Source organism: Triticum aestivum, chromosome 7D, assembly GCF_018294505.1.
Source record: "Triticum aestivum cultivar Chinese Spring chromosome 7D, IWGSC CS RefSeq v2.1, whole genome shotgun sequence".
NCBI classification, from domain to species: Eukaryota; Viridiplantae; Streptophyta; class Magnoliopsida; order Poales; family Poaceae; genus Triticum; species Triticum aestivum.
In genome coordinates, this window is record NC_057814.1 from 621479660 (window position 1) to 621498563 (window position 18904).

Genomic DNA, 18904 nt, shown 5'->3' on the forward strand with positions numbered 1-18904 from the left:
CAGATTATATAACACTTGCAAAAAATGCTGCTGCTTACCCTACTAGTTGAAAATGTACTGGAGACAGCTATTGCTGTTTTATTCAGTGATTTCATTGATGTTCTGAGAGGCACTCGGCGGTACATGGCAGAAGTTGAGTACGCCAGCATACATGCACTGACTCTTGTGCATGTCTATGGAAACACTGAAGAGAGAGGTATCTTTCATATATGTACTCATGTGTAGTGTATAGCTGTAGTGATTTCAGATTTGTAACAGCCCCTTGTGCTAAGAGGAATGACATGTAACACCGAAGTTTCCATATTATACTGTAAATCATGCATTAGTAGCTAGCTGATGAATACAGCTTGTGATGAAAACCACTCTATTTTAATCTATGTGTTGTGCTGAATGTTGAGTTACATGCATCTGTATTGTTTAAGTTACAGGTTAGTTGCGGGTCTCTCAAATCGTGCCTCTGCATAGAGTGCATTTATTTACAACTAGAAGTAGCTAGACATTTGTTCATTGCACTTTGAGACTTGAACTATTTGTGTGTTATCCAAGATAGTAAGAGATTGTTTTTTCTTTTTCATTCTTCTTGCAAGCCTGTCTTGATATTTTAGAAATTTTTGTAATGCATCGTCAAAAGAGTATTTGATAATGGCAATCCGTCTCCTGTCACAGCAAAATTTGAGAAAGTTGGCTGCTTCTTTCATACTACTTATTACTTAATCCATCCAAAAACGTACTACTTCCACCTTTCCATCCGTCCCTCGGAGTGAAACCGTTTTATTGATTCTTATCTCTTTCGATCCTCAATTCAATGCTCGTTGCTCAACAGAATTTGTAGTTTATCTGCTTGTTCATGAAGTGGCATAATTTACCAGTTCCAGCTTCTTGGCTTAATTATATGGTTGCATTTTTCCTATGATTTATCACTGGACTTGATTTTGTCAAGTGTTGCCTATTTGGTTACTCAACTTATTGTCTGAACTCTGAAGTGTCTACCAAGTACCTGGACAAATTTGTCTCAATATAGTTCATTTGTTGTGGATGATATATGATCAAATTTAGTTTCATCATATTTTCCCTTGTACTCCCTCCGTCCCAAAATTCTTGTCTTAGATTTGTCTAAATACAAATGTATCAAGTCACGTTTTAGTATTAGATACATCCGTATCTAGAGAAATCTAAGACAAGAATTTTGGGACGGAGGGAGTACTTATTGCAGATCTGATGCTGTTTCCCCTAGTGAATGCTTAAACCCCCTTTACCCATTTGTGAATTCTTGGGATGTTAGATGGGCTACCTATGATTCCCTGAATCTTGTTTTGTCTACAGATGGGAAACCCAAGTTTGAGTTTGAGGTGGAGCCCACCAGGAAGGGGAGATATTTGACAAAGAGGCATTTGAAGCTTCAGAGGAAGTGGGAAAAGAGGAAGAGGAAGGAGGCCAATAAAAATGATCTACGGCAATATCAGCCCAAGAGGGAAAAACAAAACAGAAATTCCCTACAGCTGAAGCCTGACTCAAATATAAGATCAAGAAGGTATCAACAAAAGTTAGCCTTGTTTTCTCTTTTGCTATTTGGTTTGATTGGTTACTGCCTCACTGGAACATTTTAACAATGTGTGGTTTCCTTCGCAAGGAAGTTGTTTGCTTGCCTTTTCTATATTTGGCATAGGACTTGCTAATTGCTACTTTATGTGTTTAGATCGTAAATTGGAAGATGCTTAACATTAATAAACCTGAACATGGTTTGACAGTTAACATTCATATCTACGTTTATTCAGCAGCCTGTTTCCTGTTCATATGTACATAAAACACAGCTGGTGGCAGCACTTGGATATGATCATTAGCCATCAGGCTGACTATATATGTGCACATCTTTTCAAGTGCCCACTGATACATGTCTTCTTTTTACCCCCAGGCAGTTGAAAAATCAAAATATGAACAATAGCTGGTGACAGTTCGTCGTTTCGTTGAGAAGGAGCTCAGACTATACTATCTGCATGTTGCACTCTGTGGAAAAAGACAATCCCAGAATGGTGATCTGGTTCATGGTGGTAGCAAGGAAGCTTCTTCACTAGGAATAGAGGAATTGGATCATGGAAAGGACCAAGGACCGCATCTGGCCTGTTACGGCCCCTGATGCATCAACGACAGCGTCCACTGAACAAGAGTCTGACGAGGAGGTGTCGGTTCCTGGAGACGGGGTTCAGTTAACTGAAGAAGGTTCAGAGAAGGAAACTGTCAAGCCCTGCCCTGACGCACCACCCGCGTGGTTCGGCCCAACCCCAAGGTCACCGGCCCGAACTGGATGCGCTGAGCATAAAGGCAAAGGTAGGGTTGTCTATGATGTTGCGAGTGGAGATGATATATGCAGTTCTGAAGACGACGGTGTTGTTTCTGATCATGGGGTGTTGTATCCAGGGGAGTGAGGTGCAATTGCCTGACTCTTGCGCCTTGTGGAACCCTTCCTAACATTGAATTGCTTCAGACTGAGCCACCACTGTCGTGTGCTCTTTCTACGACAAAGATGTCACACGCGTGACTTGAAGATCATCCATCGAACTATATATAGGTACAACACACAATGCTTATCGAAGTAGCTCGTCATGCGTACGTGCATAGCAAATCAATCATGCATCAACATAAGACCTGAGTGCATTGCTACTATTGTCAAAAATAATAATTTGTCTCCAATTCGGCCAACATGAGCATGCCGTCTCAATTCCATTCACCAATTGGAGCTCGACGATACAGAAGATACATCCACGACGCCTAAACAACCTCTCGTGCACTTGACTACCCATGAGCGGTATTCTTCTCTCACTTCTACCGCCATGCCGCCTGAATCTCCGATGGTGGTGAGTGCTAGCTCCATTTCTCCCAGGTGCATGTTTCCTCTGTTAATTTTACTAGTACAAATCCCCGTGCATGGAATCTTGCAAAATCTACTCGATGTGTCATTAGGTACAATTTTTATTTGAGTTGGAATCACTGTGACTTATTGAAGTTACCACGCCGGTAGGCTCGAAATAAAACATGGGCAACTTTGTTCGCCGAACATCGCATCCAGCAAACATTGGACTCCATGAAGTCTTGAAGAAGTTCGTTATCATTACGCACCATTTCTTATATTCAGTTCTAATAAACGTGATTATTGTTTCTCGGCTGAATATTGGTCGTTAAGAAGCCACCTCGACATTCTTCGCCTGGCTGAAGAATAATTCATGGAATAGTCTCTATTTTTTTTTTCTTTTCTTTTCGGAAAACATGATTTTTTAATAAAACGAAATGATTTATTAAAAATAAAAAATAATAGCATTTTTCTGAACATTTCTAAATGCATTTTTCAAATGTAACAACTTTTGGGAATTTTGACCAGTTTTTAAAAAGTCTGAATATATATAACTGTGTGCTTACTATAGAACGATTTTTACTATGTTGGGTATCTGTAGATATATAAGTTTGTTGTACTTTTCATTTTTGTTTTCTGTTCCTGTTTTATTTTATGTTATAATAATTTGCGATTACAAAAAGGATCTAAAATTGCAAAAAACATTGTTAGTTTTGACTTCTCAAAAACAGTTCTGGAATTCAAAAAAGGTCCATGATTTCAAAAAAATTAAAAATATATTTTCATGAACAATTTTTTATTTTTATGGAAAAATTATAAGCATTATTTTATAATGATGAACAATTTTTAAACTTGAATAACAACTTTTAAATTCGGTAAAAAATGAATTTGTTGAACTTTTTTTGAAAATGATGAACACAATTTTAATTTAATGAACATTTTTTAGGTCGGTGAACAAATTTTGATGACCATTTTTAAATCCGATGAAAATATTGAATTCAATGAACCCTTTTTTTTACATAGATGAACATTTTTTTTAATTCGATGAACAAAAAAATCTTCGTGAATTTGAAAAAGAAATTTCACAAAAAAAGTGAAAAAGTAAAGATGAGAAAAGTAGAAAGAAAAAGGAAAAAGGAAAGGAAAATGAAAGGAAAAAAGAAAGAAAAAGAAAATACGAATAAAAAAGCAAAAAATGGGCTTGCCCATGAGAACTCCCAGCACGGGAGGGGTGGGGTGCGCGGTAGCGCCGTATAGGCTTCCCCCATAGAGAACACTTGGTATTAAAAAAAAGGGAGTGTCTATATTACAAACGACTGAAATTGAATTGGCCTTCAATCAAATATACCAACCAGTAAAAATCTGAGACCAACTGAAAAAAAAAACTTGACTGAAAATAAAGGGGCATTCAACCAATTTTTTCAGGCACAACAAACATGGCACGTGTATGTATGACCTATGCGCTCTATGATCCATGAGCAAGCAATGAAAGGGCCCAAAAAGCAACACTGCCAGGTCAGTACTCTCACGACATTCTCCATGTTATTGACAGTTTTGTTTTCTTCACAATACTATTGGAAGAAAACCTGAAATTGTCATGGCATTCTCAAGGATATGAAGTTGATACTTGTGGAAGAAACTCCTGAACACAAACATACTATAAATTCATAATTAGCTGCTGTAAAATCATCATCAACCTGCTGTACACTGATAAACACAAGATGAACTAATCACATACTAAACGTTTCATCGTCATGAAGCTTTAAATACAGTGGCTTCAGTTGAAATTTACAGTCATCTCACTATGAATAAACAGTAACTTTTAAAGTGTATCACATATTCAGCTTTGATGAATTTTACAGTGTTCATTTTACTAAAATTCCAGTCAGTAACAACCAGATCACAACAAAGATACTGGAACTTCAGTAAAAATAAGGAGAAACAACCAGTAACAATGTGTGCTTTATGATCAGATAAGAATGAGAAAGAGGATGGAGGAAGAAGGGGACAGAATAGCTACACAATCAGGAAACTACAGTCACACCAAGAAGATAAACTGTAGGTCAGTACTCTCACAATCTCCTTCAAATAGTTCTTCCAGTAAAAAATGTAGCACTGTAAATTCAGGTAACTGTATAGTGTAAAATCTATCACTGTAAAATACAAAAATCACAACCTTTAGGCTACTACTATAAATTACAGAAGTTATAGGATTGTAGAACTTCAAACAGGGTAGTGTAAATTCAAACATAAGGTCACTGTAAATTCAAACAATCAAAAAAATTATAGTGCGGTAAATTATAGAAGCTATAGGACAGTAAATCCATCATCAGGTTAGTCATCAATTAACTATAATTTACTACGAATACAAACAAAAAGTAGACTTCTATGAATACTACAGTACTGTAAAATCCGAAGGTTGAGGTCGGTTGTGGCGCCCATGCATTGCATCGGAAAAAAATCGCACGCCCTTATGGTTGTCCGGATCTTCTACTTGAAGACGGCTAATCATTACGCCGTCGTCCCAAGCTCTTCCGCGCTTCCCTTGTTGTTTGATAATCTATCTAGCCCTTTTCTAATGGACCACTTGGCATGCTGTTTACAAAGCACATATCAGCACACTATAACACTGCCAGTAGTATTCATACATGGAAAGCCCACGCAACGTTCAATCCTTCTTTACCGGGTCTTTCTCTTATTGTCACGTTGTAACCACACCCCTTAACCCTCTGCACAACTGTCATTCCTTGTTCACCGGGTCTATCATTTGCCACGTTATACCCACACCTCACCCTCCTGCTGTTCTATATCTGTAAGCATTTTGTTGATCCGCTAAACATCTTGTTTCAGTAGATAAGTCGAGTTGTATAGCCGTCTAACTCGTATTATCATTGGTGCTTACTGAACCACATAAGAATTGGACTCTTGTGATCCTGAATAATGAACTGAATCCGTGACAAAAAATGCTCAACATTAAGAATATTTAATTTAAAAAATCAGGACCTGAACGATTATATGCATAAGCCTGATGGTTGCATATAATACAAAGATTGTTGAACCGGTGATTGCTAAGAGGTCAATTTCATGCATCAAATATAAACTGTAGTAGAATTTGATAATTATAAGCTTGCAAGGAAACCTGGGTACAGAAATGACCTATTGGGTGTCGCCTTCTAGGAAATCTACCCTGTTCTGAAGGCTTGTGTAGATGAATTATTTTCTATGTATATACTTGTACACGCTTCGCCTTCGCCCGCTAATAGCGGCTAAGAAGCATGATCAGCTAGATCACCATCACTGGATTTAACCAGAACAAAAACCAAACCATTTTATACATGAATATCTATAAGACTGCAGTCAGAACTAAAAGTGCCCGATTTTAAATATGGGTTGGGTGGCCTGCAGGAGTGCAGTACTTGAGAGACTATGCTAGTGTAGTAAACATAAATTTGGCCGGTCAGCTTCTATAGGGAATGCAAAACACTTATGAAATAAGAAACAGAGAACATCTAAGCAGAAATAAGGTACATGTTTGCTTACGAATGGTACTAACATGATATATTTTCTGCCCGCCGGTAAGTTATCAAGCAAGATCATCAAATGTTTCTTTGTAGACCACATTGTGAGTATTGCCAATAGTTTTCAGGAGAGTTATTTTCAGTCAAAGCTGGAATATGAAGACTGACTAAGAAATACTCACATCAGTCAAAATAAAAATCCTGGGCTGAAACTTTGAGATGTACATAACTACTATAATGTAGCAACGAACCCATACTCTTTTTTCATTATCACTGCTGCTTTTAGACACTCAAGCGGACATTTGTATTGGCGACTATAAGAAAACTGAAAAAAAATATTACATAGAGCGGGCGGTGAGGTCCCAGCTGGGGGGAGGGGGGGGGGGAGGCGGCGGGGTGGCACTCGGTAGGCAGAGCGACCGATGACGGTGTGGTCGCATGCGAAATCATAGTCAGAACTTTGCATTTGAAGGTACACGCTCAGAGGAAAAATTTTTGCTCAGTGCCAAAAGTATCAAATGCCTAAAACTGAAAATCACATCCTGAACTGAGCATTTTATTAAGAATCAGCAAAATAAGTTAAAGACAATAGTACGAGAACAGGTGAACGGTGATCTGATTTCAACACAAAATACTCATGAAGAAATAAAATGGGTGGACAGTGATTTGGTTTCTAAGCATAAAACTGATCATGTTTATGCCACACATTAAGCACATAATGTGTGCGTATTTGGAGCCTGAAACATCTACCAACTAAAACTACTCCCAAAGGCAATCTTCAAGTTCAATCTTAAGACGTAACACATAAAGCTACAGACTACAATTTTGATGCACAGATTTAGCTCACTCAATTCAGTTTAGAGAGCACCAACACCCAATTCTGGAAAAAATAATGTGAGGCCCAATTCTCCCGATCCTTACATCTGTGAATCTGTGATCCCCCGCTGCATCAAGCATCAACCATCATGAGATTGATTCCTTAATTGATCTGAAAACTATTGCTTGGATTAATGTACTGTTAGAACTTGATATATATCAGAGGAAAGGAGGGATAAAACCTTGAGGAGCTGCATGTCCATGGCGTCCTTGACATCTCCTTGAAGAATCCCTTGACGGCGACGACCGTGGTGGATGGGGAACTCCCATGGCGTGCCCCAACTGCATCTCCAGCAGAGGATATGAAGAGAAGGTGAGATGTAGGGGCAGCGGATCTCGGCCAAGAAGGAAGGAAAGAAGAACTTTGGACCACCGGAGACGCGCCGGCGAAGCCATGCCCGAAACCCTAGCCATGGGTGTGTGGTTGCGAGCGGGCTGTAGAGTCCGGGAGCAGAGAGTCTAGATGGAGGGGAGGGAGGCGCGGACCGTGGGCAGCTTGGAGCGTGCCGCTCTGCGCCGGAGGTCGCCGGAAGCAGCCGGCATGGGCGGCGGCCGCGGCGATGACTTCATGGGCGAGGGAGAGGAGGCGAGCCCGTGTGCGCTGCGTGTGTGGTTGTGTTTTCTTTTTTTCTTTACAAATCTGCTTGGACTGCGCGTTGAATAGTCCAAACGACAGGGGGTTTTACGCAAAAATGAATCGTTTTTCCAGAGTGCCACTTAAAGGGACTGCGGGTTGATTTCAAAGAAACAGAGGTTTTTTTTAGCAAAACCACCAGTGACGTACGACCAGAAGCAATGCGTGGTTTATTACTACTAGCAAACACGCCCGTGCGTTGCAACGGAAGATAAAAAATTTAGAAAAAAATTTATGCGTTAGTCTAATAAGTTGGACTTAATACCACGACATATGAGGTTCCTCTATTTTAACACGGAGGCTCACCATGTTGCCACTTATCTTTTCTCTCACCCTCGCTAATGATGGTCGCGATGTCCAGTGATCACAATGCATTTGACGTAGTAAATTCCAAGGCTATGAGCTTGCCACTTCACGCCACACTTGTCATTATGTTGCGCAAGGGAATGTTAAAAACTTAAATTTTTCTATCTCATCAACCACAAACTACTAACACTGCTTAGACATATAAAGAGTTTTCAAAAACTAATCAAATCCTATACATAAAAGACTTTTGAATCGGCGAACAGTTTAGCGAATCGAAAAAGTTCTTTTTTGAAATTTTGGATTTTTTAAATCATAAACGTTCGTTTTGTTTATGAGAATTTTTTGAAATGCATGAATAGTTTTCGAATACTTCAACATTTTTTGACTCGACATTTTTTTAATCGATGATTTTTAAAAATATTGGAGAACTAATTTTAAATTTTGTGAATTTTTTTGAAATTTTGTGAATTTGTAATTTTTTTGAACTTTTGTTAACAAACTCTAAAATTTCATGGATTTTTTTCAGATACACGAATGTGTTTCGAATACATGGTTATTTTTTAAAAATCATGAACATGATACTATTTCCTGACCACTTTTTAAAATCATTATTTTTATAATTTGTGAACAGTATGTAAAATCACCGACACTTTTTGAATCTGAGAAAATTTGATGATTTTCCATTTTTGAATGCACAAACGTTTTATGATTTCTTTAACAATTTTTTGAAACTCGTATCTTTTAAATTTGGAATATCCCGAATGAGAAACATATGGAATATCCCGAATTTTCCATTTTTGAATTCACAAACATTTTATTTTCTGAAACGGAAATAAAATGAGAAAAGAAAAAAGAGAAAAATGAAATTAAAAAAAAAGATATGCGAAGCCACGCACATGGGCCGGCCCATTAATACAGTGAACGTTTGTGAGAAAAGGAAGGGAAATAGAGCAAAAGGTGGGACTCGAACCCTGGTCTCCAGGGAAGAAAAGCAATGAGTTAGACACTGGAGCACTCATGCATCTATGTTTAATAAGGGAGTCATACCTTTAAAGAATTCAGGACGGAGGTGACTTTTGAAAAAAAAAATCAAATCGTTTTCTTTACTTATGGGTGGCATAGTGGGTAATTTATAGCAACTTTGGGGTTATTTTTTTTGACGAACGACAGAAACTCAATTCTCTTTATTATTAGGTAGAGATAATAAGGTAGAGATTATGGTTTCGCCGCTATGTCTTCGCTTCCATGTCAACATGTGCTGCTCCCCTCGGATGAAGGCAGTGGATCGGAAGGAGGCCAGGCACGAGGCTTGACATCATGTCCGTTGAAGGGAAAAGCATTGGTTCCCGCTCGAGAAGGTACGTAGTCATGGTGGGCGGTGGCGCAGAGAACCGAAGCATGGTGGCCGGAAGCGAGCATCCCGATGGAGTTGGACCTTTGCCAACATGATGGAATTGTCTTCGATTCCTTGTTAGCACAACAACGAGAAAGCAAGTACACAGTACAACGCCAGCGGAACCCAAAGCAACACAACTGAACTAGAAAGAAAAATAAAAAAAATTCACTAGCTGACAAACAGGGTCCACTAGGGAAAAAAGCTCAAAACTCTCTTATCTCTCCATTCCTTAGGATCTTATCAGATGAACTAAAAAATAAAATAAAAATATGTTTTTCGCCAGCTGATAAACAATCCACCAAGACAACAAAAAACTCAAAGGGCTCACTATTCTGGAAAATCATGAGTGCAATTCAAACTTTTGGGGGCAAATCCCAAACCATGAGTTTCAAACTCCCGACCTCTTCATGTATTACAAGTTGAGTTAACCAACTAGCCACCATACATGTTGCGATTAGCTTACTTCTTTTTTTCTTCTTTAAATATAACGCTATAAAAAGCAGCGTTTCTCCTATTTGTTCTTTTGTTCTTTTTTCTTTTCATTTAAATTTTTTTATTTTTTTTATTTTTGCTTTTTGGAAGTCCTGAACTTTTTTCATCAAATTAGCTGATTTTTTCAAATTTGATGAACTTATTTCAAATTCGATTAACTTTTTTCAAATCTGATGAACTTATTTTAAATTTGATTAACTTTTTTCAAATCTGATGAACTTCTATCAAATTCGATGAACTTTTTTTAAAATTTAAGAAACTTTTTTCAGATTGAATATTTTTTCTAAATTCAATTAACATTTTTATGAAAATTTTAAAATTTCATGGAAGTTTTAAATTTTGATGAAATTTTCTCAAATTAGATGAACCTTTTTTGTTTTGATTTTTTTTATTTTTTTAATGAAATTTTGTGAGCGCCCTATAGGAGCTCCCCACTTGTCGTGTCACTTCGGGTTGGTTAGTTATTCTCTTATCCTCTCAAAGGCACCCCAAATAGATTTATGGTCCAGAATAAATTAGTATAAATAATTTTTATATTAAAATTTTATACTTTTTAAACTTATCTGTACCATATTATAACCTTAACAGATATAATTATCTATTGCTTAGTTGACAAGGTTAACCACATAAAAATAATCTTAAATATTAACTATAAAATTCTATGTCATACAACTCTTGTGTACTAAAAAAGCTGGATCTACTAAATTTCAATTGTATGTTCTATGTTGTAATAAAATTTCTCTTTTGAGTTGATTATTTATGATAAATTATATAATCTACACTCATATGTTTGTGTGTGTATACTGTGCTCATATATATGATCATGGTAGAAATCTCTAAGATCCGTGACAAATATATATCTTATACTTATTTATTTGTGTGTTTATAAATGTGCTCGTATATATTTTAATATTTTTAAATATTATGCTAAAGATCTCTAAGATGTCTAGTAAGCATATTTGTAGAAATTCTAGAGTATAAATTGAACAATTGACAAATATGTCTTCTAAGATGTCTAAAAATATAGTATTGTATTAGATTCTTGTTTGGTATATATTTTTTAGGGAATTCTTGTTTGGTATCTGGTGGGTATCAATAGAGAAAGTTCTAAATCCATGTGGTATCCAGCAGCGAAAATTCACTGGTATAAAATGTCACCAAACTCTTGCCCACCGAACATGATATCAATAGATACACGTATCCATGGATAATATCTACACTGGCGCAAATATTGATAAACTCTTAATGATTAGTTGTTATACGCTTTGTTTTTGTTTAGTAGTATCATAGTATTTCATAAGGGATCTCTTATATTTTGAAGAGTTTTTAAGGGGTCTTATTTTGAGATTTTTGAAAAAAACATTATTTTTTTTATAACAAATTCAGAAAATGTACGCCCTAGATTTAAAATTTCAAAACTATGACCCCGTCGGCTTGGCTGAATCCAAATTAGGATATTTCGGTCTTTCCTAGGCCGAAACAAGCTCTTCGGTCTATTGTGGGCAGAAGAGGTGTGGATAGGGGCCACAAAGTGACTGTCGGTGGCCCTTTGACCGAAGAGATTAACTTCGGCCTGGCGTCGACCGGAGAGGTGGACTTCGGCCTACCAGTGACTAAAGAGTTCTTTTCGGCCAAGCTGTGACCAAAGAGATCGGGATAAGCCGAGCATCTTCTTCCTCCAGCCAGTTGTTTCCTCTCTGACTTCTCTCTCTTCCTTCTCTCGCGATTTGCTCGATCTCCTCTATTTTCCGGCCAATCTCGCATCCAACCCGTAGAAATAGTAGAGCATAGCCTTTCCCAACGGCCTAGGGTCCTATCTATCCATGGGGTAGACTTTTTGGCATGAAGTGAGCATAGGAGAGAAGGAGCCATGGTGGGGGTGGAGGTGCGGCTGGGGAGGAGGTGGTGCGGCTTGGGAGAGGGGAGGAGGCGCTGGCGGTGATGAACCTTGCTGGGATGTAGTTGGAGTCCAACCTCCGGTAGCCGAGGGGGAGGCGGTGGTGGTGTCGGGTGGTGCAAGAACCCCGGGAGGTAGCCGATGGCGCTGAGTTGAAGAGAGGAGCAAGAAGCAGGCGACCCACACGTTGAAGGTATAACCATGTCGGCTAAAGATATTGGAGTACACACACCACAATGGCTATTTCAGAGGTTGCTCGATGAAGAATGAAGCAAGGTTCAATGCCTGGTTTTATAGGTTCGATGCACACGCATGCGGGAAATGGTTGGCGGGAAAATAAGAGGTGAACGATGGCGGGAAATGCTTGGCGGGAGCGATAGTGGTAAAAGAGCACTCTTCGCCCTAGTGTAAACCGAAGAGTGGTGCCATGCAACTTCGGTATGCAGTTCACGCGAAGAGGTGGGCCCCAGCGAACTCTTCGACCTGGTGTAAACTGAAGAATTCTTTCGGCCGTTTCCGCATCTTTTCGGTCTACAATACACAAAAGTGTTGTTTTCGGCCTATGTACGACCAAAGAGTATCTCTTCGGCTTCAGCTGGGCCGACGGGGTCATAGTTTAATTTTATTTAATCTAGGGCATACATTTTCCGAATTTGTTATAAAAGATATTTTATTTTTTTTCTAATTTTGAGACCACAAAGGACAGGGTGGACCTAGCGTTTAGAAAAAAATAGTGATGGACCTGGGTCTAGTGACCCTGGACAATTTTGTCCACGTTATTCCACTTGAAAAAAGAAGAACAAAAAAAATAAATCTACTAAAAATAATGACACTTCATTCTTGTGGTTCACAATAGTATACTCTCGTTTCAAAATAGATAACCCAACTTTGTACTAAGTTGAGTCATCTGCTCCTATCTTCGAACGGAGTAACGGAGGGAGTAGATATCTCCCATTCCCTCAATCCCACGGGACGCCGGCCGGAATCCGCCGCCGCCGCCGCCGCCTTCACTGTGTTTTCTTGATTCAAGCGAGCACCGCAAAAAGCCATGCCCCTCCTCCACCTCCTCCTCTTCCTGCACCATACATCGCTGAAGCGCTCTCGCGCCGGATCCCGGCGGCCGTCGGGGCGGAGGATTGAGGGACCAAGCCGGGACTTTTCGAGGCCGGCGGCGGAGCGCCAAGGGAGGAGGCCGCGGCGAGTAGAGGGAGGGAGCGAGCATCCTCGAGACAGAGCGCATCCAGATCCACATGTGCGTGCGTGTCCCCGGAAGTCAAGAACAGTAAGCGTCTTCTTGCTTCTATTTTCCTCACGAGCACGTCCTGCCCAGCCCAGGCCATTATTGCGTTTGAAACAAAGCTCCTAAATTCGTCGTATGCGCCAGATTGGTCCTAGAGCAGGGCGTACTCTACTCTCCACCCCACCCACCCCTGCAAAGTTCTAATAATGGGGCCAGAAACATGCATATTTGGGGAAGAACACTTCGTCCTATGGCCATTGGATTCGCGGAGATGCCATTGAAGAAGCCCCACCATCTTTCTCAGCTGAGGCCATCATTGCCGGTGCCCACCTCTGCATGCTCTCTGCACTTTGGTACCTCTGCTCACAAGATGAACAGCGCTCAAGCCACAGGTGAGGTGAAAAATTGCTTGCTTATTTGCTCCCACATGTACCAGGCATTGTTTCCTTCCATGCTCCTCACAAGCAAACAAACACACTTTTGTTCACACCATATTTGTCCTCTCCACCTTGCGAGGCGCTCCAATGGCGGCGACGGTGGTGGTCAACATCGTGGTCGGGCCGCTGGTCAAGATCGTGCTGGAGAAGGCGTCCAACTACCTCCTCGACAAGTACAAGGTGATGAAGGGCATGGAGGAGCAGCATGAGATCCTCAAGCGCAGGCTGCCCGCCATCCTCGACGTCATCGCCGACGCCGAGCAGGCGGCAGCCCACAGGGAAGGGGCGGCGGCCTGGCTCCAGGCCATCAAGAAGGTGACCTACCAGGCGAATGAAGTGTTCGACGAGTTCAAGTACGAGGCGCTTCGTCGCAAGGCCAAGAAGGAGGGGCACTACAAGGAGCTTGGCTTCAGTGTGGTAAAGCTCTTTCCCACCCACAACCGCTTCATATTCCGTAACAGGATGGGAAGAAAGCTCCGCAAGATAGTGCGAGCCATTGAGGTTCTTGTGGCTGAAATGAAGGACTTTGACTTCAAGCATCAGCAACCACTGCGGGCATACAACCAGTGGCGACAGAAGGATCATGATATCTTTGATCCGGAGAAAATCACCAGTAGATCGAGAGCCAAAGATAAGAAGAAGCTTGTTGATATACTGGTTGGTCAAGCTAACAATGCAGATCTCACAGTTGTTCCCATCGTTGGAATGGGTGGTCTGGGAAAGACCACGTTAGCTCAACTTGTCTACAATGACACTGAAATTCAGAAGCATTTCAATTTGCTGCTATGGGTGTGTGTCTCTGACAACTTTGATGTGGATTCTCTGGCTAAAAGTATAGTTGAAGCAGCTCTCGAGAAAAATGGTGCAGAAGCAGCTACTTCCATGAGGACGAAGACACCGCTGGATGGCCTTCAGAATGTAGTGAGTGGGCAAAGGTACCTCCTTGTATTGGATGATGTCTGGACACGAGAGGTTCATAAATGGGAGCAGCTCAAGGCCTGCCTTGAACGTGGTGGCATGGGGAGTGTGGTCTTGACAACAACTCGTGATAAAGGAGTTGCGGAAATAGTGGGTACTGTTGAAGCTTATAATCTCGGAGCTTTGGATGGACAATACATAAAGGAAATTATCGAGACAATGTCGTTCAGTTGTTTGAAGAAGGGAGAGGAAAGGCCAGCCGTGTTGATGAATATGGTTGATGAGATTGTGGAGCGATGTTCTGGCTCTCCTTTAGCTGCAATGGCTCTGGGCTCTGTACTGCGTAACAAGACCAGTGAAGAAGAATGGAAAGATGTATCAAGCAGAAGCAACATTTGCACCGTGGAGTCTGGAATCTTACCGATACTCAAGCTCAGTTACAATGACTTGCCGCCACAAATGAAGCAATGCTTTGCTTTTTGTGCTATATTTCCCAAAGATTACGAGATTAATGTGGACAAGCTGATCCAACTATGGATTGCACATGGCTTTATTATCCAAGAAAAGCAAGTTCGTCTTGAAAACATTGGCAAACAGATTTTCAATGAACTAGTCTCAAGGTCATTCTTTCAGGATGTGAAACAAGTCCAGACCACAATCGGTGAAATTGAACAGGACGGGGCGTGTTATGTCAGAAGTACATGTAAAATCCATGATCTTATGCATGATGTTGCACTGTCTGTAATGGAGAATGAATGTGCCTTGGCAACTGAGGACCCAGGCAAGATTGGATATGTTTTCTCAACTGAGGAACCAAGTCAGAGTGAGTGGCTTCCAGACACGGCTCGGCATTTATTTTTGTCATGCAAGGAACCAGCAAGAAAATTGAATAGTTCTCTCAAGAACAGTTCTTCAGCCATCCAAACACTTCTGTGTGATAGCTTTATGAGCAGATCATTGCATCATTTGGCAAAATACAGCTCCTTGCAAGCATTACAGCTCCGTTTGTTGGGATCATTTCCGCTGAAACCAAAACATCTGCATCACCTGAGGTACCTAGATCTCTCAAGAAGTTTAATAAAAGCACTTCCTGAAGATATGAGCATTCTATACAACCTGCAAACGTTGAACCTCTCTGGCTGCGTATCTCTTCGTGAACTTCCAAGACAAATGAAGTATATGGCTGCGCTCCGCCACCTTTACACTCATGGTTGTCCAGAGCTGAAAGGCATGCCTAGAGACCTAAGAAAACTCACATCCCTACAGACACTTACATGTTTTGTTGCAGGTAGTGGCTCTAATTGCAGCAATGTTGGAGAGCTCGGGAATTTAAACCTCGGTGGTCAACTAGAGTTACATCATCTAGAGAATGTGACAGAAGAAGCTGCAAAAGCTGCAAACCTCGTGATGAAGAAGGAAGTAACAGAACTGACATTAAAATGGACTGTTGGATCGGATAACGTTGTTGATGAACCTAGCAGTCGGGATGATGCGAAAGTGCTCGAGGAACTTAAACCTCATGATGGGCTGCATGCTATAAGGATACACACCTATGGAGGCACCACCTTTCCAACATGGACAGCTATGTTGCAAAACATTGTTGTGATCCATATTTCTCATTGTAAGAAACTGCAATGGTTCTTTAGTGGTGACATTAACACATCCTTTGCATTTCCAAATCTGAAGGAGCTTACGTTGCAAGAGCTTGTCTGCTTTGAGAGATGGTGGGAAATAGATAATGTAACGCAAGGAGAAGTGGTGATGTTTCCTCGGCTTGAGAAGTTGCGCATTAGTCAGTGTGAAAAGTTGACAGCATTGCCAGGGCAACCGACCTTCCCAAACCTCCAGATCACTCGTATTGAGAGATGTCCAGAGTTGACGACTAGAGTTGAATCACCAAAGCTCAGTGTATTAAAGATGGAAGGACATGATGTACAGTTGTTTCAGTGGGTAGCCAGGCATATGACTTCATTGACCAATGTTGAACTGCATAGCCTTGTGGACAGTACAGAAACAACCTCGGCGGTGGCTGAGGATGGTTTGAGGGAAGTTCTGGATTGCAAGGAAAAATGGAATGATCATGATTTTCCTCTGACAGTTTTGGTGCTACAAAACTTCAAGTCAGGTATAACAGAGCTGTGTTCATGTTTTGTACACCTGCAAGATTTGTCAGTTTGGAGGTGCCATGCGCTCCTCCACTGGCCAGAAAAGGAGTTTGAAGGATTGGTATCCTTGAGGAAGCTTGTGATTCACCAATGTGAGAATCTGACTGGATATGCACAAGCTTCTACCGAGCCATCAACATCGTCAGAAAAGAGTCAGCTCCTTCCACGTCTAGAGTTACTAGTGATAAGGAAATGTGAAAGTTTGGTTGAGGTCTTCAATGTCCCTGCATCTCTCAGGGTAATGGAAATTCTTTATTGCAAGAAGCTTGAGTCTATATCTGGCAGGAGGCTGCTGCAGGGACAGTCAGCATCGTCGATTCACCAAGGGCCATCTAGTATAGCAGAGGTGTCATCATCACCATCATCTGGAGTTGGGGTGGAGAATTTAGAAACGTTAAAATTAGTCGAGTGTCATAGCTTAACAGGGGTCCTGCGTCTCCCTTCGTCCCTCAAGGTTCTAGACATTGATAGCTGCAGTGGGCTGACATCTCTGGAATCTCACTCCGGAGAGCTTCCATCATTGGAGTACCTCTACCTTTGGAGTTGCAATAAACTGTCATCCCTACTGGATGGGCCACGAGCATACTCTTATCTCCAAAGTCTTTACATTAAGAACTGCCCTGGTATAAAGGCGTTCCCTACAAGCCTGCAGCAAAGGCTGGGCAGCATCCAGGAGGAATACACAGATGCTCATTATTATGGAAGTAAGCATGTAACACTTACTTTCTCTATTACTTCTTACTAGTGAGTATTAATTGTGCTATTTAGATAACTATAATAGCATCACTCGTAGCACGGCAGAAAAATGAAGCAAATTAAATAGTCTTTTAACCTAAATTTGTCATTTCTCAATTTATTGATGTTCTTCTAAGCGCAAGTTTTTGCATTATTAACGTTTGCAGATAAGCCAAGGCCTATCCCTATCCTGCTGAAACCAAAGACATGGAAATGTGCCATCCGTAGAGATTAGAGGGCTATAAACAGAATCACGGGACGAGAATACTTCCACAGGTTTGTGATGTAGAAATATGCCTACACTGCGGGAACCTTTGATTGGTTTTCTTATTTCTTGCAAAAAGAATTAAGCTGGTGGAATTGTTTGCAGAATTCTTCCAGCATACAGGGACTGGAAAGAGAGATCACTTGGGGTGGAGCTATTCTCTTGCTGAGAGGCCCACAAGTTGTTGCCATGCTGAACTGCGAGATCCGTAATCAGGAAGCGCTTCTAATACTATTGGCTATCAATCATTTCATTCTGTTCCCAGAAGATCTTGTTGGAATAATTACTTGTATTTTTCCACCTCTGTTTACCTACGGTCATGTCCTAGGCACTGTCAGTTTTCTGTGCTAGGCACCGTCAGTTTTCTGTTGAAATTCCGTCGCAGTTTCCCTGTTTTATCTGTGAACCTGTATAAACAGAGTACCGCCATTTAGAGTCAGTATTCCGTTTATCGCATATATATAGGCAATGTTATTTACGAAGCTGTTGATTCTCTCTTGTACTATGCACCAGATTTCATGGAGGGGATTATCCCAGATGTAGCTTGCCTGTCGTCTGTCGACTTTCAACAGGAAAAATGCATGTGGAAACAGAGGAATGACATTTTTCTTTGGGCGATGCATGTGGTCTCGTCTACAGGTTCTCTGGCACATCTGGAAGCACCAATGTTAACCTGCTGCTGGGGTTCGGCCACAGACCCTGTCGTGGTGGTCAGGCAACTGTTGAAGACTGTTCACTGAATCAGGCTGCTCTGTTAATTTTTTTTTTCAGTTTCTGATGTTTTTTTGCAGTGTTTCTTCAGCTACCTTAGCAACGATATGTATCTATCTGGAGTCTTTTGACGCCTGTTACCATGCGTTTCATTTTCAATGAAACTGGGACAGGGCGTGGGCCTTTTGATCGGGTTTTTAAATTTTTATTTCCAGCGCAATCTAAGCTAGATATAAGATTTCAGTTTCTCAAGATACGATGTTCATCCGAATCCATCCTGACTTGTTCTTTTGTTTATTGACAATTATATGCATTTGAATCTGTTGATTAGCCCTCATACTCTGCTTTTGTTTGTTTCTCAAGACCAGCTGTTGGAATATTCTTCTCAAATGAGGTTAGGAACTTTGGTATACACAATTCGACGTCGCGAACCGCTTCAGGTTGTAAGTACTAACTAGAGAGCTGGGAC

The 18904-nt window shown here is 40.8% G+C and overlaps 2 protein-coding genes across 2 annotated transcripts; one reads left to right on the forward strand and one right to left on the reverse strand.

Annotated features, from left to right (window-relative positions):
- Nucleotides 1-6903: 6903 nt before the first annotated feature.
- LOC123171453 (uncharacterized) lies at nucleotides 6904-13304 on the reverse strand. The gene is made up of 4 exons (XM_044588948.1): nucleotides 13002-13304; nucleotides 7726-7888; nucleotides 7422-7521; nucleotides 6904-7307 (listed from the first exon to the last, which is right to left on the reverse strand). Exons 1-4 carry the CDS (start codon nucleotides 13302-13304, stop codon nucleotides 7211-7213), a joined length of 663 nt encoding a protein of 220 aa, XP_044444883.1. The 3' UTR covers nucleotides 6904-7210.
- On the forward strand, nucleotides 12725-18687 carry LOC123169102 (putative disease resistance protein RGA4). The gene is made up of 4 exons (XM_044586947.1): nucleotides 12725-13246; nucleotides 13349-17428; nucleotides 17627-17735; nucleotides 17830-18687. Exons 2-3 carry the CDS (start codon nucleotides 13729-13731, stop codon nucleotides 17692-17694), a joined length of 3768 nt encoding a protein of 1255 aa, XP_044442882.1. The 5' UTR covers nucleotides 12725-13246; nucleotides 13349-13728; the 3' UTR covers nucleotides 17695-17735; nucleotides 17830-18687.
- Nucleotides 18688-18904: the final 217 nt, after the last annotated feature.

Bases quoted from the DNA above. Each gene is read 5' to 3' on its own strand.
- LOC123171453 (XM_044588948.1), bottom strand. From the start codon at position 13,304: ATGGCCTGGGCTGGGCAGGACGTGCTCGTGAGGAAAATAGAAGCAAGA. The intron at 7,522-7,725 runs GTCCGCGCCTCC...CTGGAGATGCAG, and splicing joins CACGCTCCAAGCTGCCCACG to TTGGGGCACGCCATGGGAGT. The intron at 7,308-7,421 runs GTTTTATCCCTC...TGCTTGATGCAG, and splicing joins TGGACATGCAGCTCCTCAAG to CGGGGGATCACAGATTCACA.
- LOC123169102 (XM_044586947.1), top strand. From the start codon at position 13,729: ATGGCGGCGACGGTGGTGGTCAACATCGTGGTCGGGCCGCTGGTCAAG. The intron at 17,429-17,626 runs GTAAGCATGTAA...TAACGTTTGCAG, and splicing joins AGATGCTCATTATTATGGAA to ATAAGCCAAGGCCTATCCCT.